This window comes from Terrapene carolina, unplaced genomic scaffold (assembly GCF_002925995.2).
Source record: "Terrapene carolina triunguis isolate 2854851 unplaced genomic scaffold, T_m_triunguis-2.0 Scaffold211, whole genome shotgun sequence".
Classification (NCBI taxonomy): domain Eukaryota; kingdom Metazoa; phylum Chordata; order Testudines; family Emydidae; genus Terrapene; species Terrapene triunguis.
In genome coordinates, this window is record NW_020664562.1 from 14,273,473 (window position 1) to 14,299,653 (window position 26,181).

Below are 26,181 nucleotides of genomic sequence, written 5' to 3' on the forward strand. Positions count from 1 at the left end.
AAACACTTTTCACAAAATGATCTGACCTGTCAGTCCTTGTCCTCAAGGCAATCCTGCACAACTAGGGTTGCCAGCTGTCTAATCACACAAACCCAAACACCCTTGCCCAGCCCCTGCCATGCCCTTTCCTGAGGCCCCACCCCTGTCCTGCCCCTTCTCTGAGGCCCCGCCCTGCTCACTCCATCCCCCCTCCCTCTGTCACTTGCTCTCCCCCACCCTCATTCACTTTCACCGGGCTGGGACAGAGGTTTGGGAGATGGAAGGGGGAGCAGGCTCTGAGCTGGGGTCGAGGGGTTTGGAGTGTGGGAGGGGGCTCCAGGCTGAGTCAGGGGAAGGGGGTTGGGGTGCAGGCGGGAGTGCGGGGTGCAAGCTCTTGGAGGAAGTTTGGGTGCTGGAGGGGGCTCAAGGCTGGGGTGGGGGGTTGGGGAGTGGGAGGGGGTGCTAGCTCTGAGAAGGACTTTGGGTGTAGGAGGGGGCTCAGGGCCGGGGCAAGGGGTTGGGGTGCAGGCACTGGGAGGGAGTTTGGGTGCAGGAGGGGGCTCAGGGCTGAGGTTGGGATGGGGGAGGGGGTGAGAGGTGCGGGCTCCAGACGAGCGGCACTTACCTCAGGCGGCTCCTGGGCAGCGGCACAGTGAGGCTAAGGCAGGCTTCCTGCCTGCCCTGCCCCTACGCCGCTCCTGGAAGCTGTCAGTATGTCCCTGCAGCCCCGGGGAGGGGGGGGGGAAACAGGGGGCTCTGCACACTGCCCCTGACTGCAGGCACTGCCCCTGCTGCTCCCATTGGCCGCAGTTCTCGGCCAATGGGAGTTGTGGAGTCAGTGCTCTGGGTGAGGGCAGCACGTAGACCCCCCTTGACCTCCCACACCCAGGGGTTGCAGGGACATGCCAGCCGCTTCCGGGAGCGGCGCAGGACCAGAGCAGCCAGGGAGCTTGCCTTAGCCCTGCCACGCCACCAGACTTTTAGCGGCCTAAAATCTCCCAGTTTGGCTTCAGCAGCCTCCGGGAGACAGAGCCCGATTCCGGGAGACTCCTAGCGAAACCAGGAGGGTTGGTAACCCTATGCACAACACCTTCAAACAACTAGCATGGGAGCTTAAATTAATAATTTTGCTACACGTTAACAATCTTGGTCTTAATAAAGACCTTGGATTTGTGGTTTGTTACAACAACCTGTAACCCACTAACCCCTCTTTTTCTGTTTGATGTCTGCAGAGATATAACAGGGCACCTCCCTTAGAGTATATGTTAATTACCTATGCTAAACAATCTGTTCCACGTTCTATTTTGCTGTGACACTCTGAGTACTTTCCCAGGCCTGAAAAAAGCTCTGTGCATCTCAAATCTCAAAAAGTTGTCTCTTTCATCAATAGAAGTTGGTCCAATAAAAGATATTTCCTCACTCACCTTGTCTCAGTTATTTACAAGACATGCAGGAACTATAACAACCTAAAAATGTGATATCCAAAAACTTAAAAAATATGGACATGGTCCTTACATTACTGACAACCGTATAAAAAGATGTCTGTTCTAACTTCAAAACTCTAGATACAAAATTTGTATCTGTGTCTCATCCGTGATTCACAAAAATGGTCCACGGATATCTGCATCCGCAGGTGCGTGTATCCATAGATACAAAGCAGATATCTTCAGATTTGCAAGTCTCTACTCATAACTTCTTTAAAAAAAATCCTTTGGGGGTGAAACTTTCCATACTGAAAAAACAGATTTTGCTGAAAAAAAGTTTGAGCAAAATGGGCTCTGCTATTTTACATGGTAAGGGAATTCTTGCTCCTTTCCCATGAATTCTAAAGTAAAATGTTGTGGCCATATAAGTAAAAAACGGCTGAAGCAAGAGACTTCTAACATGACTTATTTTACAGTCTTTACTGAAGGAGACAGACTTAAGACCTGGCTCCAACAGAGAGAAGAAGCCTCACTCCGGCTTTGGCTGAGTAATAGACCTAGTCCTTTAGGAGCTCATCAGCACTTGAGTGGTGACTTGGATTTGATAACCCTTTCTTCCATTGCCAAATAAATCCCATGGTACTAGCCCTTACAAGTCCGGAATCTTTTAATCATGGGGCTGTGTTGAAGAAGGTGACAGCTGCTCAGTCACTGTGCATTGCTGATCTCCCTGACCTGCAATAGGACTGCTTAATTCTTTTCCTTCTTCCCCCACAGGGGGAAAAAAATCCCTAAAGTAAAGGAAATATGGAGGGTAAGGCTGGGACAGAAAGGACTGGGAGGTGACCCAGGCAGAGACAGAAGGTGGCTTTCGTTGGGGGTGGGGCTGTCAAGGTGAGAAAGAGCGGGGAACAGACCAGTACTGGAGCTTAGGGAGAGACGAAGGGGCCCTGGGAATACAGAAAGCCCGGAGGGGGATTAGAGCAGAGCAGAGATGCGGTAGCCAAGGCGAGGGGAGGGAGGAACTGGGTGTTCCGTGAGACACAGAGGGGCGGGGCGGGGCGCTCTCTGCCACCGGCTAACCGCCCTCGTGTGGACGGCTCCACCAGAGCCCCTCACTCTCTGCCTCCGCCTCCCCGCGGCCACGTGGCCTGCAGGGCGGCCACAGGTATGCGTCGCGGGGGCGGAGGAGCGGCTCCTGGGGCTGAGGCAGCGTGAAGAGCCCGAGGGTTTAGGGGTGGGGACAGGGATCGGTGCCGGGGAGGCGATGGGGAGAGGAGCTCCCAGGATCTGAAACACAGCGAATGAAGTGTAGGGAAAGGCCCGAGGGTGCAGGGGCTGCAGAATGAGGTGGGGGCGTTTCCTAGTATTTGAGGGGGGGGGGGGGTGTGGGTGCAGACTGAGGGGTGGAGCCCCGGAATTTGGGGCTCCAGGGGAAGATCTGTGACATGAGTGGGTTTTTACTCCAAATTCAGTAGTTGGTGATACCACAAAAAACAGTCCTGGTATTTTGCTTGGAATGGCTGGAAGATGCACAATTGCCAAGCCTGGGCACTGACCCTGGAGCCTGGCCCACGGCACAAAGAGCTGTATTTCCCTTCATTTCTTGAGAGAAATCCCAAACCACATTTCTTTCAATGATGAGACAGCCCAAGAAGGCTTTGAAGGCCATGCAAAGGCAACATTGTCAGTAGCCTTGTCACAAACATGTTTGATAGCTATTTTCTAATTAGACCTGCCAGGGAGCTGTTCACCACAGATGCAAACTATGAACATTGAATTAGAAAGACACCTATTCAAAAGACTTTGCACTGCCTAGCTTACCCGATTCCTGCTGACTTCATTCATAATTTATCATGTTATTAATATTATGAAACCCTTGTTTTTAGGTTTAGGAGGATATTTCTTTCCAAACATCTATTTGTACAAAGATGTAACAAGTAATGGGGAAAAATGCAGAGCTTGGAAGTGCAGTAATGATTATCTTTCCAGTGAGACATTGCATTTTATTAGCAATGTCATGTAAAACTTTACTGCAGGCACTGATTATATGCCTCTAATTTGTAATAAATCTAAAGCTAAGGGCTGACTGAACCTTTCATGTTATATAGGAACGTTAATCATAAAAAAACCACTTCCTGTTATTTGCCACTTTACATAAAATATATTGAGCCAAACAAATACGCAAACAGTAAATATAAAACAAAGCAGATGAAATAGGAAAGGCATGAAAATGATATTTTGGGTAGGATATGCTATTGTTTGAAAAATTAGCCAACCAGACTACAGAGTGGATTGTGCTGACACCTCTTCTCCCCTCCTGCCCCTCCCCCCCCCTTGGATGGACAAAGACAAACAAGCTGTTGGGAAATGGCTGATTTCTATTATGACTGTGTAAAAGGTATTTTCATTGTCAAATATGGTGAAAGCCTTATTTTGTTCCCATTGACATCAGTAAGAATTTTGTCACTGAATATGAAAACAGGATCACATCTATATTTGCTTAATTATGAAGTGAGTACCACAGAGAACAATAAACTGACAGAATTTGTTGTGAAAATGTTTCAGAAACATAATTTATTTTTAATTTTTAGCGTGGACAGTATGATGGATACAAATCTTCAAAAGGATGATCTCACAGGAACAATTAAGTTCATACCTCCCCTGTATAAACAACGTTACCAATTCATTAAAGATTTAGTGATTAAATACAAACCTAAGAAGGTTGGTATGTTTGTTTTTTCAGAGCTTAAATTTTAAAAGATACAGTAAATGCTGGCACAAGACATCTAGAAACAGGAAATACCAGTGTTGTCTGACTTTTAATGCCAAGAACCAGCACTTCAGGGAGTTTTGTTAAATCTGAGTTACTTTGGCAAACTATTCTTGGCAGCCATGTTTGGCTTTTTCTAGGCTCATACAACTAGTCAACTGAAGAAAAAACACTTGAACTCAAGTGTTCTTTGGAGCTTAAAAAACACAAATAAAAATATGTTTGCCTCTTGCTGGGCAGCGGGTGGTTTTCTGAACATTTTATTGTTTTCTTTTGAGAGGAAAAATATTTAAAAAGACTCTTTGAAGGGCTTAGTCCCAGCTCCTTCCCCTAAAGGTATGTCTTCACTGCAATGTTAGCTTGAACTAACTCAGGTTTTGCCCCTAACCCAACTCTTGTCCACATATAACTCAAGCTATAGATTTTTAAGTGGTGCTTTAAACTCAAAGTAGCTTGTGGGTGTGGGGTTGAAACTCAAGTGCTGCTGATGCTTGCTAGTAATGCTGTGGGGATGCAGCAGCTCAAGTTACAACTCAGAAGCAGTTAATCCAATCACTCCACCTATATGTCTACTCTGCATCTGGAAACATGACTCGCAAAGTGGGTAGAAAGACTTGCACTAGCTTTGCTCGAGCTAGCACACCAAAAAAAATGTGATGGATATTGCAGCACAGGTGGCAGCTTGGGGTAGCCACCTGAGTCCAAGCTCAGCCACGCCTGAGTGGCTAGCCTGAGCTGCCACCCATGTTGCAACGGCCACACTGCGATTTTCAGCATGCTAGCTTGAGCAATGCTAGCACGTGTCTGTCTACTTGCATTGGGAGGCACACAGCCAGCTGCAGTGTAGATGTACCCTGTGCTGCTAATCAAAATTACACTCTGTGTAACTACATACAGTGTTGCTTAGCAGAGTGGTTGCTCTCATCAAGTTAAGCTAACTTTTGCAATGAAGACAAGCCCTAGACATCTTTCAGTCTCTCTGTTTTGTAGTGCCAGTATAGTGCCAAGCTCATCTCTCACATTCACACAAAAATGCACACTCACACAAAAGAAAGACATTAAGAATCTGGGATAGTGTTAGTATGCAATCATCTGGGCAAAAATAAAAGAGTCCTTTTTTCCCACTGGAAATTTAAGATGCCAAGGCACTTACTGTTTTAAAAAGCTTTGAAGATGAAAAATTAAAAGTGCTAACCTTTTAAATTTTGAAATAAAAAAATGTTGGGATCTAAGGTTAACCTCAGTGTCCTCCCCAACATTTGGTCTCTGTGAAACAGATTTTAATGTCTCAGGGAATATGTGAGCTTTTGGCAGTCGTATAATGACAATTGTGTTTCTTATGTATTCATATTACCAATAGCTAATTTATTGCTTTATAAAGCACTTTTCTGTTCCACTTTATGAGATCAGGACATTTTGATCTGGTTTTGAACAGGATCAGTTCAGTAGCTCTGTTGCATCTGTATCTATAAAGCTTTGATGCTCCTGTCTTGGCAATGCAAAATTTAAATTTTTTTTTGGTAAATTAATTTAGTGTAAAAACTGGAGTTCTCTGTTTATCAACAGGTCAGATTTAGCCTGAGTAGAAACAGTTTTGGCTTCCCCACATCAGCTGAGCTTCAGTGTGCTTCAATCCTGATCTGCCTGGAGTACCAGGGTGTAGAGTGGTTGTTTAGTTTGCATGCTCATCTAGTCCTTGAGATTACAATAGATACCCCCCTCCCCAAAAAAAACCCCCAAAAACCCAAACTGGATTGAGGCTACCAATTCAATGTTGATAGGGCCCTGCCTAGCAATCTAGATGGTGCTGGGCAGGTTCTTAACTTTATGCATTGTGAGTAGTCCCAATGAAATCAATGGACTACTCTTTGCATAGAGTTAAGCATGTTCAGTGGTGCTGGAACAGTTTTTATAGTGGAGCTGCTGAAGGCGGAAACCATGTATTTGGGTTGGGGGATGGGGGTGCAGCAGGATGGGGGTGCAGCAGCACCCCTAGTTCCAGCACCTATGAGCATGTGTAAGTCTTTGCTGGATCAGGATCTAAACTATTGCACAGGAGTGAACCCTTATGCTCGTGTGGAGCCTATTAACTGCATAAAGGCCAACCTGTGTAGAACAGTTTGCAGGACTGGGGCCTAAATGTCCTTTGTAAAGAATCTTTTCAATTCATGTAACTCTTGTAAAACTAAATTATAAAGTTTCATAGAAATGTCATGCATTTAATTCCTATTTCATAAAAATGTTGTTTAATATGAACACAGAACATTTTTTAAGTCACACAAATAACTTAAGAATACGGGGTATTAAAATGCCATTGTTTTCAAATCTACTTTATAGGTTGCAGACTTGGGATGTGCTGACTGTACATTACTCTGGATGCTGAAATTCTGCAAATGCATTGAGGTGCTAGCTGGGCTAGATATCAGGGAGAATGTGATGAAGGAGAAAATGTAAGATGCTTTTTGCATTATTTTTCTTAATAATTCAGTATTTGGTTCAGCCTAACAGCATGTTGCAGCAGTAGTTGTCAAGAGATTCAGCATAAGGATAAATGTAAAGTTATGAACTATTTGGTATGTAAAGATTGAGTATATTGGGAATTGGTATGGTGGTTTTGTAAAACTACTGGTATGCCATATGCTATTGTTGGCATCAAATCTGTTTATGTTCTTATGTGGCACCCATCACTATGATTAGCTGAGCACTTCCCAAAATTGACATTTGCATAAGTTATATTTTGCTCTCTTTTCTTTCCAATCAATATGGATTGGACTTTGTTGTTTCTGTTTTTATTGTGGGAAGGTGAGGTCAGAGAAATGGGGTTTGTATTTTGCTGAGAAGGCACAGGGGGGTTGTGGTTATATGAGCTCTTCAGGACTGAGTTCCAAATTTATGGACCAGTTGGTGAAAAAGCTGTTTCCTGAACACAAAAGTTGAAGTTGAAAGTACCATTGCTCCAGTGATAGCTGCAGGTTATAGATTGTACCACACACAAGTTTTCTTGGTGGTGGTTATTTACATGGGGTGAAGGAGCTTTGCATTTATTTATTTTATTACTGTATATGTTATTTGATAATGTATAATTTAGAAACAAAATTTAAAAGGAAATTTACAAATGTCTTCAATAACCAATTTATTTTGGTTATTTTGTTTTGAAAGGAGGTTAATATGCATGCATAGTAACTTTTTAATTGGAAATTATAAGGATTGTTTTTTTAGTTTTGGTTTGGTTTTTGTAAGCATCTCAGTTTGTTATGTTTCTGGAACTCTGTTGCCATCAAAGCTGACAATAGCATCTCTTATGTTCAAAGATATCTGGCAACAAAGTAGGATTTTTGCAATCTTGGAGGACTATTGCTGAAGTCCAATTCTTCCTTTACTTTCTTGTCTTATTGTAGATAGTCATGGCAGGTGGCTGTTAATTTGCATTAGGTTTGTTTCTTTTTCCAACGAACAATAAGAGGCACTTCATAGATTCCAAGGACACACCACGTACTTCCATTTTTCAATTATGGGTTCTACCTATGTCCAGGTCAAACTGCCTTTGAAGGGAAGAAATCACAAGCTTTTTTTGGGCCCCCCCCCCTTTTTTTTTTGCCATATCAGTTCACAAGAAATATGATAGGTTAACACAGAAAGAAGCAAAGAACTTCAAAGACAGTATGTTAGTTGGAAACAAAGCAAAAGGCAGCTAAGAATGCTGCTTTCTTGTCCGCTTCCTTCCCCCATACTTTAATAGGTTTGGTGTGAACTTAGAACTGTACTCTCCTGATTGGTTGTGCAGTCTTCTCTTCAAGGTTGAGATTTGGCCCAGGTTCTCTTCTGCAATACACATGGTGAAAGACTCTCTAAGGTCAGGTCCTATAAAAGGGCTCAGATTTTTTTTTTTTAAATTCTGTATCAGTTCTCACTTGAGGCTTCATCACAGTCAAGGTTTCAGGCTCCACATTTAACTTAAATGTTATTTTTTCTGTATAGTTGTGAAGCTGAGCGTTCATCTGCCATTTTTTCCTGTATCAGTCAACTACTGCAGGAACCATTTGTCAAACCCCCATTGTCCTGTGCAGTCCACATAGGACATTGTAGTTATGTTTTAGTCTTTTTACTATCTCCAGGCTGCAGTGATTGGGTAATAAGGAAAAATGTATGAAGAATCTTCATAATTTCAAAAGAAAAACAAAGTAAAAATAAGTTTTGGGTTTCAAATCATCAAGGCAAAACATCTAAGCTGATTTTTTTTCCAGTCAGGAACTTATTGTTGGTCCCATAGATTTTAAACATTATCATAATTTAAAGATGGAGCCTCAGCTTGTGCACTTATTTATAGATTTCAGTTAACTTCAGTCTTTACATAGGTTTTTCTTTTGTTTGCTTCCTTTAAGTCTTGGATGTCTATTGACACACTCAGAAGATTATTGATTTATTGATATTTTTCTATGTAAGGGACTGCAGTGATTCCATCTCAAAAATCATCTCCTAGTAAAAATGGTCTTTAATTAAAGACAGAATTGTACTGGAAACTGTTTTGTCTGTTAAGAGGTACTTATCCTCGGTAAAAAGTTAACTTTAATGTTTTTTAGGAAGATTGAGTCATATTAATTGTTCAGCACCAAACAATTACAAATGCGTACTTATCCTTTTGTCTTGCATGTTCCTGTACCTGTTTGTTGCAGAACACGCTCAACTCCCATTGAAATCAACAGGAGTTAAGCGTATACAGCTTCTTACGGGAGGCCCTTATTAAGGACAGACTCAGGACAAGAATCTTGTCTCAACCAGATCCTTCTTGTATTGTGTTACAAATTGAGTGAGGTTCCAATTTACTCAGTACTTAAAGAAACCTCAGATTAGTCACTTTAATTGATTTTATTAAATAATTTGTTAGTCAGAGCATAACAGAAAGGTACATTGTCAAGTCTGTGAGAACTGCTCCTTGCAGCCTAATGATTAGCTTGACCTATTTGTCTGGTTCTAATTTTGCTTACAACATGGCATATTTTATACAGGAATTGTTTACAGTTTCATTTTTTTAATTTCCTCTTTTTCACAGACAGACTTTTTTTTTAGCATATTTACAAACTTTCCAATAAATCTCCAACTGCATGATCAAACATCTGTTATTTACTTACTGTATTTTGCTAACCTAAATATCTGGTATTTGTTGGGGTTAGTGAAGAATATTGCTAACAATATTTATTCTTATTTAACAATTCCTGAGCTAATAATTTCTAGCAAGCTGGCATTTTCCTCCTCTTAGCACAACTGCATAGCATATGGGTACACTTGCTCACATAGCCAAGCTAATAGCCTTTATAAGGATATAGAGTTTTTAGGTCAACAGCTGTTTAATTTTGAATGTTTTCCTAGGCATAGGTTGTCTCCCCTTCCTGCTGATTATCTGCAACCAAGTGAAAGATCTCTAACTGTGACCCTGCATCATGGCTCAGTTGCTCATAAAGATCCTTGCATGCTTGGTTTTGACTTGGTATCGTGCATTGAATTGTGAGTATTAAGCTTACGTACTCGTTTTGTTTACCTTTACCAAAAGAAGGCTGAGGGGGGATATGATTGCTCTCTTTAAATATATCAGAGGGATAAATATCAGGGAGGGAGAGGAATTATTTCAGCTCAGTACTAATGTGGACACGATCACAAATGGATATAAACTGGCCGTCGGGAAGTTTAGGCTTGAAATTAGACGAAGGTTTCTAACCATCAGAGGGGTGAAGTTCTGGAACAGCCTTCCGAGGGAAACAGTGGGGGCGAAAGACCTCTCTGGCTTTAAGATTAAGCTTGATAAGTTTATGGAGGGGATGGTTTGATGGGATAACGTGATTTTAGTCAATAGGTCAATAATGTGCCATCGCTGGTAATTAGTAACAATGGTCAATGATGGGATATTAAAAGTTACTACAGAGAACTTTTTTCCGGAGGGTCTGGCTGGAGAATCTTGCTCGCATGCTCGTGGTTCAGCTGATCGCCATATTTGGAGTCGGGAAGGAATTTTCCTCCAGGGTAGATTGGCAGAGGCCCTGGAGGTTTTTCGCCTTCCTCCGCAGCATGGGGCAGGGGTCGCTTGCTGGAGGATTCTCTGCAACTTGAAGTCTTTAAATCATGATTTGGGGACTTCAACAGCTGAGTCAAGGGAGAGAATTATTCCAGGAGTGGGTGGGTCAGCTTTTGTGGCCTGCATCATGCAGGAGGTCAGACTAGATGATCATAATGGTCCCTTCTGACCTTAAAGTCTATGAGTCTATGAGTACTCAAATTTTTCTTATCCAACACGTTGTAAATATAGATATTCATAGAGCAGAATTCCATGTTTCATTCTGTTCTTCCTTTGCATTGTACTTTGTAATGTGGCAAGACTCACTGAGGTCAGGAGGGTTGAAATTAGAGTTTAAAGCCTTTACTCTTAGAAAACTTGTTCAATCCTGTACATTTAACACTTTCATAATTCAAATGGAAGATTAGCAAGATTAGTGGCTGACTTTTCTAAAGTGTGAAGTTAATCATATTAGGAACCTGGGGCAGTGTGTGTCGATAGAAGGGTGAAAAAAAGTATGAAAGAGGGAGAGATTATGAAAAATAGTAAAGAATCCCCTTCGACAACTTATATTTATTCACTTTGCAGCACATGACTAAAATATTAGGACATACATAGTCTAGTTGAATTGATTGTAGAGAAAGTCAAAAGACCCTGTGAGACTTTAAGGACCTATGTAATCCTATCCTTTTCAGAATAGAGCACCTGGAAGCAGCAGAACTGGAAAAGTTTCCAGAAGTGGTATTTGGTTTTATGGCTCCAGCCATGGTTGTAATCAGCACTCCAAACTCAGAATTTAACCCTTTGCTCCCAGGAGTGACACTGTTCAGACATTCAGACCATAAATTTGAATGGGACCGAGCACAATTTCAAAGTTGGTGAGTTTGCTAGTTACTGTACATTACATTATTTGTACTCAAAACAGTAAAAAGCAATGGTAGAGATTTACTTTTTAAATACAGTTTATGTGTGAGGGTGGTTGGTGTGTTGAAAAGTGAGTGTCTTGGGCCCAACTAGGGATAATATGTTAATGAAATCCTTGTATACTGTTACATTAAACAGATAAGTGTGGGCTGGGTTTTGTGTCAAGTTGCCACTGGCTTACTCTCATTGTAACAACAGTTGTAAAAAACTTAAACTTTTGGGTAAATATACAGAAAAAGAAGGAAAAACAGCTAAAACATTTGAAATGTGAAGTTTTAAGTAAGATTTTCATTTTAACAATATCCAATTTTCCCTTTAGCTGTAGAGAGTTTTTTGTGGGTAAAATACCCTGTTTTGACAGTCTTGGATGGTAGTAAATATGGTAATAACTGTCCTTTTTTGGGAAAAGAGAAGAATTTAGTTGTTCTGATTAGGAGCTGTTGTTGTTTAAAGTCCAGTCCTGTTTCCTTGAAGACAAAACAAGACAAACACACACAAATGGGAACAGAAAAGAATACCAAATATAGAAAATGCAGCTTCTGTCTCTGGTGCTGACTCTCACTTGCAGCTTCACTACTGGAGAAACACAGGTGCATATCACATGCTCTTATCAGCCAGTCCAAGGCCTGGCAAAATGGTACCAGCTTTGGGTTGTTTGGGGGATTGCTTTTAGCTGCCTCACTAGTTGTGAGCTCACAGCTGTGTTGCAAAAGATGCAGGCTAAACCAGACTCTTATTAAACAGAAGGCAAAAAACAGAGATAGAAAAGAGGAAGAAATAAGTTGCAAGAAGGAAAAGAACTCACAAGGGAAAGGGTGTGAGCAGGTAGTATTCAGGATTTCTGGTGGTGGCAGCGGTTCTCTCTCTCTCTGGCCTTTTCTGGTCAGGATGTTTAAGAACATAAGAATGGCCATACTGGGTCAGACCAAAGGTCCATCTAGCCCAGTATCCTGTTTGCCAACAGTGGCCAATGCCAGGTGCCCCAGAGGGAATGAACAGAACAAGTAATCATCAAGTGATTCGTTTCCTGTCGCTCATTCCCAGCTTCTGGCAAACAGAGGCAAACACCATCCCTGTCCATCCTGGCTAATAGTCATTGATGGACCTATCCTCCATGAATTTATCTAATTCTTTTTTGAACCCTGTTATAGTCTTGGCCTTCACAACATCCTCTGGCAAGGAGTTCCACAGGTTGACTGTGTGTTGTGTGAAGAAATACTTCCTCTTGTTTGTTTTAAATTGTTGCCTATTAATTTCATTTGGTGACCCCTAATTCTTGTGTTATGAGAAGGAGTAAATAACACTTCCGTATTTACTTTCTCCACACCAGTCATGATTTTATAGACCTCAATTTTATCCTCCCTCCCCCCTTGTTTCTCACAATCCAGACTATGAAGGCCCAATATGTCATAGTGGGTCCCGGGAGACGGTGTGGGTGGCAGCCAGAATGGTAAAGCTCGTTCCTTCTAGTCCATCCATGCCCATAATACTACCATTCAGTGACACTCAGATAAACTACATACAAAAAGGTGTGCCAATCTCATCCCATTAACATTAATCAATCAAAACACATTTCACTGTAAACATTTCCTCTCATTTCTAGAAATTTGCACCTCATTATCTCAACCTGTGACCTACTAGGAGCCTCCAAGACTACTCCTGAGGGAATTCTGTGCCAAAAAATTCTATGCACAATATTTTAAAATTCTACTTATTTTATTTGTCAATAAATAAATGTGGAGGCTCCAGAATGGCAGTGGGGAGCACTGGCCATTGTCTGCAAGGAGGTGCGAGATCACCCTGCAACCTCTGCCCCCCAATACATGGATTTGGTGGTGAGGCTGCAACAGACCCTGACACAGTGCAAGGGCCAGGCCTGCCCCAGGATCACCCTGGGGCCCTGCCCTTCCACGCCAGGTACACCAGGATAGCTAGCGAGAGGGACAGAGTCTCGCAAGCATGCCCAGCCCTGGTCCCCAATCCAGGTGTGAGGCAGGCAGGCAGGCAGGTTCAGCCCGGCAGGATCCAGGTGGGGATCCTGGTGTGGAGTGAGAGGGTTCTCTGTGGGGCAGTTGGGTGTGAGCGGTTCAGTGTGGGGATCTGGGTGCAGAAGGGGATCTTGTTGCTTGTTGGGGGGGTTCCAGGTGCAGGGGGAATGGGACTCTGCAGGGGGTACAGGTGCAGGTAGTTGGGGCTAAGTAGGAGGGGTGTCTGGGTTTGGGGGGCTCAAGAGGCGGGGGGTCTGGGTGCTGGGGGAGTGGGGCTTGGAGGGGTGAGGGTCCTGGTCATTGGAGCTCAGTGTGGGAGTCCAGGTCATTGGGGCTCAGTGTGGGTGTCCAGCTGCAGTGGGAGTGGGGCTCATCAGGATGGGGTTTGAGTTCGGAGGGCTCAGAAAGGTGTGGTCTGGGTGCAGGGGTGCGGGTGGATGCAGGGAGGAGGGGCTCGGCAGGTATACAGATGCAGGAGGGTGGAGCTTGGTGGGGTGGGGTTCAGGTGCGGGGGGAGTGAGACTCGGTGGGGGGTTGGATATGGGGGGGGGTCCGGATGCATGGGGTTGGGTGGATGGGGGAGCAACTGCCAGCATACAGTGACTCCTTACCCCGCGGTTGAGGAGCGATGGGTACAGGAAGTGTGTGTGTGTGTGTAGCTTCCTGCAGCTGGGGGAGGTTTCTGGGGATGGGTCTGACCCGTCCCCTCCTTGCAGTGGAAGAGGAAGTCCTCTCCTCCTCAGCCCAGCTGGGACTAGCAGCTGAGCCCGTAGGAGCCATTAGCCAGGGCGTCCCCAGCTCCCCTCCCCACCATGCTGATAATGCACCCATGGTGCTGGGGAGGGCCTCTTATCACAGTTCTTTTAACCTAACCAATTCAGTTTGAACCAGTCGATTTGTCTTTACCTTTTGCTGACAATTTTAGGTAACAGTTTGAATTGGACTTCTGTTATCTTGGACAACTTAAGGTAAAGGACTTTGCACAGCAATGTGAAAAAATACTTAAATAAAAATAAAACCATCTCCCAGGTTATTATATTGTTACGGTTCTAATTTAAATTGGGAGATTCTCATGTCTGTCTTGGAAACTTTTTTCCATAACTACTTTTATTTATTTTTAGTAACTGCTGTATGAACTGCTATTCTGGCTTTGAATTTTCTGAGGCTTGTGGTCTGCAATTCATCCTTCTGTTAACTATACATCTGTGATGGTTCTTGTTTGAGTGATGGTCCCTATTGTATTCCTCTCAGGGTTATGTGCATGCGCTATGTGCCTAGAGCCAGAGCTTTTTCAAAGGACTAATGTCTGTTGGTCCGTGCATGCGCCTTTGCACGGCCTTGTGGTTTCGCCCAAGGCGACCGTGTCTTCAGTTCCTTCTCACCACTGCATGGTCTGAGTTGGAACTTCTGCTGGTCTCTTGTCTTTGGTGATGCATTTTCCAAACTTTTCAGGAAAAAAATGTTTTGATTTTTGTACGTAGTCAGGATTCTTACAGTTTTCATAGTAATTTTCTTGTTTCTAGAGTTTTTGTAGGCTTAAGGGCTGGGAACACTGCTTTGGCAGTTTCCTGCCAAACAATTCCTAAACCATCCCTCTCTGCTCCCCCAGTGTCCAGTTTTGGATACTGTATATAGTCAAGGGTTGTTGTTTTTTGCTGTTTTTGTAGTACTGTAATTTTCTTCTTTCTGAAAGTTCTGGTATGCTTAAAGACTTTGGGTGCCGCTTTTGCAGTTTCCCACCAAATTATCTTCATCCCACCATCCAGGTTGAGATACTGGATTATGCTGAAAAGGCTGGGATTCAAAGTCTGTAGTTCCTGCCCTCATCGGTTTTCCCTCAGTGATGAGCATCAATGTTGTCTGTACTGTTTGGGGGTAACCCACACTACGTCCAGGTACAGCGTCTGCCTCTCCTTCCCTGCTCGTACTTGGGAAAGCAGTCTTCCGTCTTAAGAAGCACCTCATGGAAGTCGCCATGGGGCCACAGATCCCCCCCATACACCTGCCTGAACAGTCCAAGAGTGTGCCTCCTACTGTGGAGCCTGAGTCTGGCTCTGCTGGTACAAGTGCTATGGACCCCGCACCAAGGCCTAGCCATGGGTCACGGAAGCATGTGCATAAGCATGGCAGGAAGTCCTCCCCTTGAACAGTACTGAATGCACTTGGTACCAGTGCATGCAAAATGTCTAGTACAGTAACTCCTCACTTAAAGTCGTCCCGGTTAACATTGTTTTGTTGTTAAGCTGCTGATCAAGTAGGGAACATGCTCGTTTAAAGTTGTGAAATGCTCCCTGTAGCGGGGTGGTCACCCGCTCCTGTCCTGAAGGGCAGGACTTGGTGCCCATTCACAAGACGTCACCCTTGTTGACTGGTTGGACCGAATCAACTACATCTTCCCTCCCCTACCAGTCTTGCCACGTGTCCTTCACAAACTCTGACAGGAGAGGGTGATGGTCATCCTGATCGCTCCATTCTGACCTTGCCAGTTCTGGTTTCCTCTTCTTCTCCATATATTGAAGCATCCTCCCCTCCCGCTACTGACTTTTCTGGTACTGCTCACACAACATAACGGCAGACTGTGTCACCCCGATCCACGGATGCTTCACCTGACAGCTTGGTTTTTGGATGAACACCTCTGCTAGCACAGGAGTGTTCGTCAGCAGTATGAGATGTCCTCTCAAATAGCAGGAAGGACTCCACAAGACAATCCTATCAAGCCAAATGGGCACGTTTCACTTCTTGGGCCCAACAGAGAGGTCTTGTTCCTGAGGCTGTGGACATCCCAATGCTCATAGATTATTTCCTCCATCTGAAAACCTCAGGGTCGTGCTCAGCTTCATCAGGGAGCACGCAGCAGCTATTACCACTTTCTACCCTCTGGTAGAGGGACATTCGGGTTTTTACCCATCCTCTGACGGATTCTGGAAGGGCCTTGTATGTAAATACCCGCCCATTCAGTCTATAACTCCCCAGTGGGAACTCAACCTAGTTCTTATGTCATTAGTGAACTCCCCCTTTGAACCTCTGGCTTCCTAATCTCTTTTTGTCCTTTCTATGAATATCGCCTTCCTGGTTGCTATTACCTCTGGTGAACTGGGGACCATGGTGGCAACTCCCCCCTTTCATCACGTTCAATAAGGACAAAGTTTCACTGCACCTGCATCCCAAATTTCTACCAAAACTGGTTTCCCGCTAAACCAACCATACATCTACCCACTTTTTTTCCTAAACCACATACCTCAAGTGATGAACAGCAACTTCACTCTCTTGATGTACATAGGACCCTGGCCTTTTACCTACAAAGGAAGAAGCCATCCTGGAAATCTCCCAGACTGTCATTATAGCAGAGAAAATTAAAGGGCAGGCCATCTCCACCCAGAGAATCTTGAAGTAGGTCTCAGGGTGCATTATGCTCTGCTATCAATTATCGGGATGGTCCCCACCAGGTGGGATGCAGGCCCATTCCATGAGAGCACAAGTATCAACTACCGTTGTGTGCCACGACTGCCCCTTGAAGACATATAGAAGGCAGCCACGTGGAGTTTAGTACACAGCTTTTGTTCTCATTATGCTCTAGTGCATAATTCGGCAATGGACGCCTTGTTTGGCACAGCGGTCCTCTGTTCCACAATTTTGTCATTTTCCTCGCAACGACCGCCTATCTAGGCACTGCTTGTTAATCATCCTCCGTGGAATACAAGAATGGACCATCACTTGAAGAAGAAGGGGATGTTACTTACCTGTAACTGGAAGTTCTTCGAGATGTGTGGTCCCTATCTGTATTCCAATCCCACCTTCTTTCCCCTTTGCTGCAGATCTGGTAGATCTGTGGTGGAGAAGGAACTGAAGATGTGGTCGGTCTGCCCCACCCTTTATCGCCTCAGGTGAAACCACGAGGAGGTGCAAGAGTGCATGCACGGACTGACGGACGTTGCTACTTAGAAAAAGCTCCGGCTCTGGGTGCCTGGTACATGCACATAACCCTCAGTGAACAACAGATAGGGACCACACATCTCAAAGAACTTCCAGTTACAGGTAAGTAACTTTCCCTTCTTGGGATACCCAGGACTGTGAGTCACCTTGTTACCCTGACCTCCAGTGAGGAGGAGGCTTGCTTAGGTTTAACTGGATGTCATCTGCTTGACAGTACCAGCCTGTTAGTCACACATGCACTCTCTTCTGGGGTATGCCAGCCTTACTTTGCCTTACAGTTTAATAGTAGGTGTGACTCAGTCTCGGAGTCCCTTTGAAGCATTCCCCTGTAGTACCAGCCTCTTATCCACTGAACACTCACAGAAATACCAGGTCTGCTGTCACCAAGGAAACAGTACACACAGCAACTTGTAGGATTCAACTCAGGTTCAGCACCTAGCTTAATATCACAGCACTCTGATATATTTATAGTGAAATCAAGGATAAGTTTATGACCCAAGATTCAAGAAATAGTAAGGATATTGGAAGCAAAAAAAAAAAAAAAGCATGCTTTCTAGAGACTAAACTTAATTGAACAGGCTAATCTCCTGTATCAGAGGGGTAGCCGTGTTAGTCTGAATCTGTAAAAAGCAACAGAGGGTCCTGTGGCACCTTTAAGACTAACAGAAGTATTGGGAGCATAAGCTTTCGTGGGTAAGAACCTCACTTCTTCAGATGTAAGTAATGGAAATCTCCAGAGGCAGGTATAAATCAGTATGGAGATAACGAGGTTAGTTCAGTCAGGGAGGGTGAGGTGCTCTGCTAGCAGTTGAGGTGTGAACACCAAGGGAGGAGAAACTGCTTCTGTAGTTGGATAGCCATTCACAGTCTTTGTTTAATCCTGATCTGATGGTGTCAAATTTGCAAATGAACTGGAGCTCAGCAGTTTCTCTTTGGAGTCTGGTCCTGAAGTTTTTTTGCTGTAAGATGGCTACCTTTACATCTGCTATTGTGTGCCCAGGGAGGTTGAAGTGTTCTCCTACAGGTTTTTGTATATTGCCATTCCTGATATCTGACTTGTGTCCATTGATCCTCTTGCGTAGTGACTGTCCAGTTTGGCCAATGTACATAGCAGAGGGGCATTGCTGGCACATAATGGCATATATAACATTGGTGGACGTGCAGGTGAATGAGCCGGTGATGTTGTAGCTGATCTGGTTAGGTCCTGTGATGGTGTTGCTGGTGTAGATATGTGGGCAGAGTTGGCATCGAGGTTTATTGCATGGGTTGGTTCCTGAGTTAGAGTTGTTATGGTGCGGTGCGTGGTTGCTGGTAAGAATATGCTTAAGGTTGGCGGGTTGTCTGTGGGCGAGGACTGGCCTGCCTCCCAAGGTCTGTGAAAGTGAGGGATCATTGTCCAGGATGGGTTGTAGATCACTGATGATGCGTTGGAGAGGTTTAAGCTGAGGACTGTAGGTGATGGCCAGTGGAGTTCTGTTGGTTTCTTTTTTGGGCCTGTCTTGTAGCAGGAGGCTTCTGGGTACACGTCTGGCTCTGTTGATTTGTTTCTTTATTTCCTTGTGTGGGTATCGTAGTTTTGAGAATGCTTGATGAAGATCTTGTAGGTGTTGGTCTCTGTCTGAGGGGTTGGAGCAGATGCGATTGTACCTCAGTGCTTGGCTGTAGATGATGGATCGTGTGGTGTGTCCGGGGTGGAAGCTGGAGGCATGAAGGTAGGCGTAGCCGTCGGTGGGTTTTCGGTATAGGGTGGTGTTAACGTGGCCATCGCTTATTTGTACGGTGGTGTCTAGGAAGTGGACCTCCCGTGTAGATTGGTCCAGGCTGAGGTTGATGGTGGGGTGGAAGCTGTTGAAATCATGGTGGAATTCTTCCAGGGTCTCCTTCCCATGGGTCCAGATGATGAAGATGTCATCAATGTAGCGTAGGTAGAGAAGGGGCGTGAGTGGACGAGAGCTGAGGAAGCGTTGTTCCAGGTCAGCCATAAAAATGTTGGCATATTGTGGGGCCATGCGGGTGCCCATAGCAGTGCCACTGGTCTGGAGGTATATATTGTCACCAAATTTGAAATAGTTGTGCGTGAGGATAAAGTCACAGAGCTCAGCAATAAGTTGTGCTGTGTCATCATCAGGGATACTGTTCCTGACAGCTTGTATTCCATCTGTGTGTGGGATGTTTGTGTAGAGGGCCTCTACATCCATGGTGGCTAGGATGGTGTTTTCTGGGAGGTCACCAATGCATTGTAGTTTTCTCAGGAAATCTCTGGTGTCACGTAGACAGCTGGGAGTGCTGGTGGCGTAGGGTCTGAGTAAGGAGTCCACATATCCAGACAGTCCTTCAGTGAGAGTGCCAATGCCCGAGATGATGGGGCGTCCAGGATTTCCAGGTTTGTGGATCTTGGGTAGTAGATAGAATAACCCCGGTCGGGGCTCTAAGGGTATGTTGATTTGTTCCTGTGTTAGTGTAGGGAGTGTCCTGAGTAGATGGTGCAGTTTCTTAGTGTATTCCTCAGTGGGATCTGAGGAAAGTGGCCTGTAGAATTTGGTATTGGAGAGTTGTCTGGCAGCCTCCTTCTGGTAGTCAGACCTGTTCATGATGACAACAGCACCTCCTTTATCAGCCTCTTTGATGATAATGTCCTTTATCAGCCTCTTTGATGATAATCTTCTGTCACCCCAAATGTCCTCTGAAGCATTTGAGTCAAGGATGGTTAAGATCCTATTTTCATGAACCTAAACACACTGCCTGTTTACTTCCTCAGTGCAGGAGGGTGAGGTGTCTTCTCTGTTCCCCAAATATAGTCCAGCAAACCTTTGAAGTGTGGCTCAAGACAAGGTTCTCTTCCCCCATTGTGTGCTCTTTGTGGTTCTCTTCGTATCTTTCTGTTGATTTTGTATGTAAATGTGCCTCCGCTGTCAGGGCCGGCTTTAGGAAGTGCGGGGCCCAATTTGAACATTTTTGGTGGGGCCCCGGCAGGGATGACTAAAAAAAAAAAACATATAAAAAAAAGCCTTTCATTTCTTAGCAACCGGTTCCCTATAAAAAGTTCTGATTTAAGGGATGTGCCACAGTATGTATTTTTTGTACCAGTAGGGTTACCATACATCCGTATTTTTTAAATTTAAAAATTCCTCCCGGACGGCGATTTGAGAACCAAAAAGCCTGATATATCCGGGAAAATACGGATTTATGTTAACCCTACCTAAAGTTCTTTTTTAAAAAGATGGGCCTGAACTAGAAATGAGCTCCGTTTCACATGTGTGGGTCCCCGCCACTCCCTGGGGGTGTGCTAGGGTGACCATATGTCCCGATTTTATAGGGACAGTCCCGATTTTTGGGTCTTTTTCTTATATAGGATCCTATTACCCCCCACCCCCATCCTGATTTTTCACACTTGCTGTCTGGTCACCCTAGGATGTGCACATGTGTGGGTCCCAGCTGCTCCCTGCCCCCCGCATTGAAGCAGGTGTGCAGGGTTACTGTCCTGGGAACTGCAGGGGCACCAGTGGACATGGGGCTGGCTGGAGGCAGGGCAGGGGCTGACTGGAGGTAGGGTCTGGCTGCAGGCAGGGCAAGGAGTGCGGGACTGGCTGGAGACAGGGGGGTGTGGGGTGGGCTGGCTGGCTTCAGGCAGGGCCGCAGAGGGGTGCGGCAGGGGTTGCAGGGCTGGAGACAGAGGAGTGCGGGACTGGCTGGCTTCAGGCAGGGGGGTGCGGCAGGGGTTGGCTGCAGGCAGGGCAGGGGGTGCAGGGCTGGTGCGGGCAGGGCTGTGTGTGGGGCTGGCTGGCTTCGGGCAGGGCCGCAGGGGGTGCGGCAGGGGCTGGCTGTGGGCAGGGGGTGCAGGGCTGGCTGCAGGCAGCGGCAGGGCAGGGGGGGCGGGACTGGTGTGGGCAGGACAGGGGGTGCAGGGCTGGTGCGGGCAGGGGGTGCGGCAGGGGCTGGCTGCAGGCAGGGGGTGCGGGGCTGGCTGGAGACGGGGGCTGGCTGCAGGCAGGGCAGGGGGTATGGGGCTGGCTGGAGACAGAGCAGGGGGTGCGGGACTGGCGCAGGCAGGGCAGGGGATGCGGGGCTGGCGCAGGCAGGGCAGGGGGTGCGGGGCTGGCGCGGGGCTGGCGCGGGCAGGGCAGGGGGTGCGGGGCTGGCTGGAGACGGGCTGGCTGCGGGCAGGGGGTGCGAGGCTGGCTGCGGGCAGGGGGTGCGAGGCTGGCTGCGGGCAGGGCAGGGGGCGTGGGGCTGTCTGGAGACAGGGGCTGGCTGTGGGCAGGGCAGGGGGTGCGGGGCTGGTGCGGGCAGGGGGTGCGAGGCTGGCTGCGGGCAGGGCAGGGGGCGCGGGGCTGTCTGGAGACAGGGTCTGGCTGTGGGCAGGGCAGGGGGTGCGGGGCTGGTGCGGGCAGGGGGTGCAGCAGGGGCTGGCTGCGGGCAGAGGGTACGGGAGCAGGGGGTACAGCCCACCCTGTACGGTAAGTGCCTCCTCCTCCTCCCTCCCCCACCGGGGTAGCAGCAGCAGCCCGGGGCTCGGGGGCTATTTAAAGGGCTGGGGCAGTAGAACCAATGGGAGCCCCGGACTTTTTAAATAGCCCCCAGAGCCCCGCAGCCCTACCCCAGGGCTCCAGTAGTGGGGCTCTGGTGGCAATTTAAAGGGCCTGGGGCTCCAGCACCTGCTGGGAGCCCCAGGCCCTTTTAATTGCCCCCTGGGGAAGCCGGGCCACCCCAGTACGGCGCACCGGCTCTTGCCGGTACGCCGTACCGGGGCTTGGGTGCAGGGCCCTCTTAGGGGCGGGGCCCGATTCAGGGGAATTGGTGGAATTGGCCTAAAGCCTGCCCTGTCCACTGTGTTAGCTTACAATGCTTAATTTACATGCCAACAGAGAGACAGAGGAATAAACATCTTTTCTGTCAGGAAAACTCTTCACCTCTGCTGTGATACAGATGCTAAGATATATTTTCAGTATACACCTATAGTTCCTTACATAATATTTGTACCTACATTTCACAACAATATTAATGACCCTGGCTTTCATTTAAGGCATCAGATGACCTTCTTTGATAAACCAGAATGTACATACTAGAATTAGGATATTCCTGTAACTCCCTTGCCAGTTGGCATTGAGGCGTTCTTATGTCACAACATCTGTCTGTGTTTTTGGTGTAATAAATATAGGAAAATATTTAAATTTTGTGTTATGAATTGTGTGAGTCTTGCATTCCTGATCTTCTGTGGCAGAAAATTCTACACCTGGGTGCTTTGTCTCCAGTGAGCTTCTTCTTAGGTCCGCCAGCTTTATCATACCCATTGGCCACCGTATCCTTGGAATAGTGCAGAGGAAGAGAGGTGGCCCTTTTAGATCTCTTTCTCACCTTAATATGATTCCTATGCACAGTGTTATGGACCTGAGATGCCTCCGTTCTCCTCATCTATATAAGATTCCAAGACTGTCACTCTGAAGCCTTATTATGTCTGTAGAGTCAGTGAGAAGTGATGGGAACTGCTACAAGCATGCTTGCAGCTGTTTTCTTTGCATCACACTGACTCAACATTCTGGGCTTCTCTTTTTGTTCAGAATATCATCAGGTTGGTTTTGCAGCCTGCTACTGTCCAGTTTTTAAGTTCTTAGCCATTTTGACTTTACAAATTAAATCTATTAGACAGCAAGGCATGTATCTATGCCATGCCAAGAGTCCCTAGAAGACCATTGTGATACCAGAGGTAACTAAACCAATCACCCTCCCCCCCATACAGCTATATTGCATGTAGCAGTTTAATTGGTTGCATAAGGGAGACTGCACAGATGAGGGAGACATGACCCAACTGCCAGTTTTTCAAATCCACCCACACAGCAACACAACCAGCACACACAATAACCTTAAGCACACGCAGCTCCTCACTGCAGCATATATCCCTCATTCTCTACATGTACAAATCAACACAAATCTCCCAGCACATCTCCCCCAGACACAAATCAATGCAACCATCTACACAAAAACACAGCCAGCATACACAGTAGCCCCAAACACACACAGTCCCTCACCACAGCACACACCCTTTATTTACCACCTACACAAATAAATACAAATCTCGCAATACAACACAACCACCCACACAACAACACAACCAGCACACTCTAACCCCAAACATTTTGAAGTCTAGAATATTGAGTAAGTGTGATGCAAAGGAAGCAGCTGCAAGCATGACTCTGAAGATTCTTTTGTTTAGAATATCACCAGATTCAATAATCACTGGGATTCATGGTCTGGTACCATCCAAATTTTAAGTTCTCAGCCATTATGAATTCATAAATTACACCTCTACAACAGTGTGGGCTTTCAGATACTAGTATAGCTGTACTGGGCCTGCAGACTTCGAGATTGAAGCATATATTTCTATCATTTAGCCAGTATTGTCTTTTTTAAATGCACTCTTCTCAAAAGATAATAGTGTGATTAAATTCTGAAAACTTGACAAAGTACAAAAAGCTGATGTTTTCCATAAGCTGTTGTATTTTTATTCATTCTGTCTGCTTTATTGAGAGAGAGAGAGAGAGAGAGAGGGCATAATAATGAATATGTATATTTTGCAGCAGGTGCTTGTGAAATATTAAAGGAATTCTGGTTTATTTAAAAATGCAGAGATAACAATTTAATCCAGTGGTGGGCAAACTTTTTGGCTCGAGGGCCACATCTGGGTGGGACATTGCATGCAAGGCTATGAATCTAGGGCAGGGGGTTAGGGTGCAGGAGGGGTGTGGGGTGTACGAGGGGGCTCAGGGCAGGGGGTTGGGGTGCAGGGAGGGGTTTGGAGTGTGGCAGGGGGCTCAGGGCAGGGAGTTGAGGTGCAGGAGGGGTGCGGCAGGGGGTTGGGGTGCAGGGTGCAGGAGGGGTGCAGGCTCTGGCCCAGCACCAATTACCTTGAGCAGCTCCAGGTGGCAGCGGTGCGCAGCGGGGCTCAAGCAGGCTGCCTGCCTGCCCTGCCCCCACGCTGCTCCCGGAAGCAGCAGGCACCACGTCCTGCGGCCCCTGGGGAAGAGGGCTCCGCGCGCTGCCCTCGCCTGCAGGCACCGCCTCCTGCAGCAACCATTGGCCGCGGTTCCCATTCTCCCCGCCCCCAGGGGCCTCAGGGACATGGTACCAGCCACTTCCAGGAACAGCGCGGGGCCAGGGCAGGCAGGGAGCCTGCTTAGCCCCGCGGCGCCATGGGGGTGGCAATTCCGCAGGCTGGATCCAAAGCCCTGACAGGCCGGATCAGGCCCACGGGCCATAGTTTGCCTACCCCTGATTTAATCTTATTTCACAGTACTACAGACTAAGGCTCTCATCCTGAAAATGCTTATGTATGTGCCTAAATTCGAGCACATGAGTAGTCCCATTGAAATAAATATTCTTGAAGTTAAACAAGTGCATAAGAGCTAGCAGGATCGGGGTTTTATTTTTTGAACTGGTGTTCATATTTCTTCATCACATTAAAAATATGACCATTCAATATAATAAGATTACGTTATTTTTCTTAGGGCAATAGCTGCAGCTACTAGCTATGATTATACAGTGGAATTTACTGGACTTGGGACCCCACCACCTGGAACTGAGGATGTTGGGTTTTGTACCCAAATAGGTGTGTTTGTGAGAAAATATCCAAAGAATGGTGAAACTGTTAACTCTGAGAAACACACGGAACATGCTTACAAAACTGTAAGTATCTCCTGCTCTCCCTCTACATATCCATTTAGTTTACTTTGTATAGGGATCAATAAATAACAACAAAGGGACAATTTTGTGAGACAGAATCATAAGGGTTATGTGTATACCAGAGTCGACTATTGCTACATGCTACAGTGGCTCAACTGCAGTGCTTCAGTGTAGATACTGCCTACGCCGACAGGAGGGGTTCACAGCCCTGAGACATAGCTATGCTGATGTAAATTCCCAGTGTAGACCAGCTCATACTCAAGAGCATTGAGAAAAGAATAAGCCTGTGATTATGTTTTTAAAAATACCAAACATTCAGACTGACGTTATGACTTCTTGCCTGTGACAGGGAGATCCATGCCCAGAATCTGGTCAGCTGCCATGGTCCCGGCAGGGAGTCGGACCCTGGGAACCAGTAGGACTCCCAGCAGGTAGTGGGAAGCCCGGGAAGCAGTCCAAGCCGGGAGCCTAGGTGGCAGCCCACCTTGGAGCAGAGACCGGGTAGCACCCTGGCTCGGGAGCCGGCTTTCTTGTCAATTTCACGACTCCAGCAGAGCCATGAAATTGACAATTATGACAGCCAACAACCAATGTAAGGAATGCAGTGGCTACACAGACACTGCATCACCCTCATTACAATGATATAAGCCCTACGCCTCTTGTTGAGGTTGTTTTAGTATGTCGGCATAGCAGGTGAGTTACATTGGCGGGAGGAGCATTTCAGTGTGTACACTGCCGCTGTTTTGTTGCCAAAAACTGACTTTTGTGTAGTGTAGACAAGGCCCAAGTCTGTTACTGTCTGCCTTCTGCTTGTCTCTCTCACACACTCTTATCCAAAACAGTACTCAGCAATGCCTCCCACCCATATAGTTCAAATTATTGAGTGGCCTTGGATATGCCTTTGTTTTGGGCGGTGACGTTTGTGTGCTTTGTTTTGGAGACTGCTGTTGTTTCTGGGTCTGTCATAATGTTAAATATTTTGGGTTTTTGCACATTGTAAAGGTTTTCAAGGCAGTGTACCCAAGTCTTAAAGATGAAAAGTACCTGCAGAATGCAGTGGTCAGTGAAGTTCTTTTCGGAGCAGACATCATTAAAAGACGACTACTGGGCAATTTCAAGTCTGAGTGGAAGGAGCATAGTGATGGCCTTGAGACAAAATTCAAATTCCAGCCATTTAAATATTTCATGAGGTGTTCAAAGAACCTTTCTCTAGCTGAAACTGAAAAACTTGCTGCTGATAGAAGCATGGAGCCATTCATTGATGGAAACACAGTTTATATACCTCTGGCAAAAATCTTTTCTATTCCCAAAGTGAATCAACTTTGTGGCACCTTTGAGAAGTTAAGCAAGCTTATTGCTGGCAAAGTAGCACTGAGCAATGATGGTTCTGCTGTGATAGTCACTATCGAATATGAAAATGAAGAACAAGAGAATTAG

General features: G+C 46.0%; 1 protein-coding gene across 1 annotated transcript; it reads left to right on the top strand.

Annotated features, from left to right (window-relative positions):
- The first annotated feature begins 1,750 nt into the window (after positions 1-1,750).
- On the top strand, positions 1,751-26,181 carry LOC113407349 (small RNA 2'-O-methyltransferase-like). The gene is made up of 8 exons (XM_029912438.1): positions 1,751-1,772; positions 3,293-3,425; positions 3,998-4,127; positions 6,514-6,626; positions 9,544-9,678; positions 10,918-11,100; positions 24,570-24,747; positions 25,747-26,181. Exons 1-8 carry the CDS (start codon positions 1,751-1,753, stop codon positions 26,179-26,181), a joined length of 1,329 nt encoding a protein of 442 aa, XP_029768298.1.

Excerpts from the sequence above, each read along its gene's own strand:
- LOC113407349 (XM_029912438.1), top strand. The coding sequence starts at position 1,751 with ATGGGCTCTGCTATTTTACATG. Across the intron at positions 4,128-6,513 it reads TTAAATACAAACCTAAGAAG|GTTGCAGACTTGGGATGTGC; the intron begins GTTGGTATGTTT and ends TCTACTTTATAG. Across the intron at positions 6,627-9,543 it reads AATGTGATGAAGGAGAAAAT|GCATAGGTTGTCTCCCCTTC; the intron begins GTAAGATGCTTT and ends ATGTTTTCCTAG.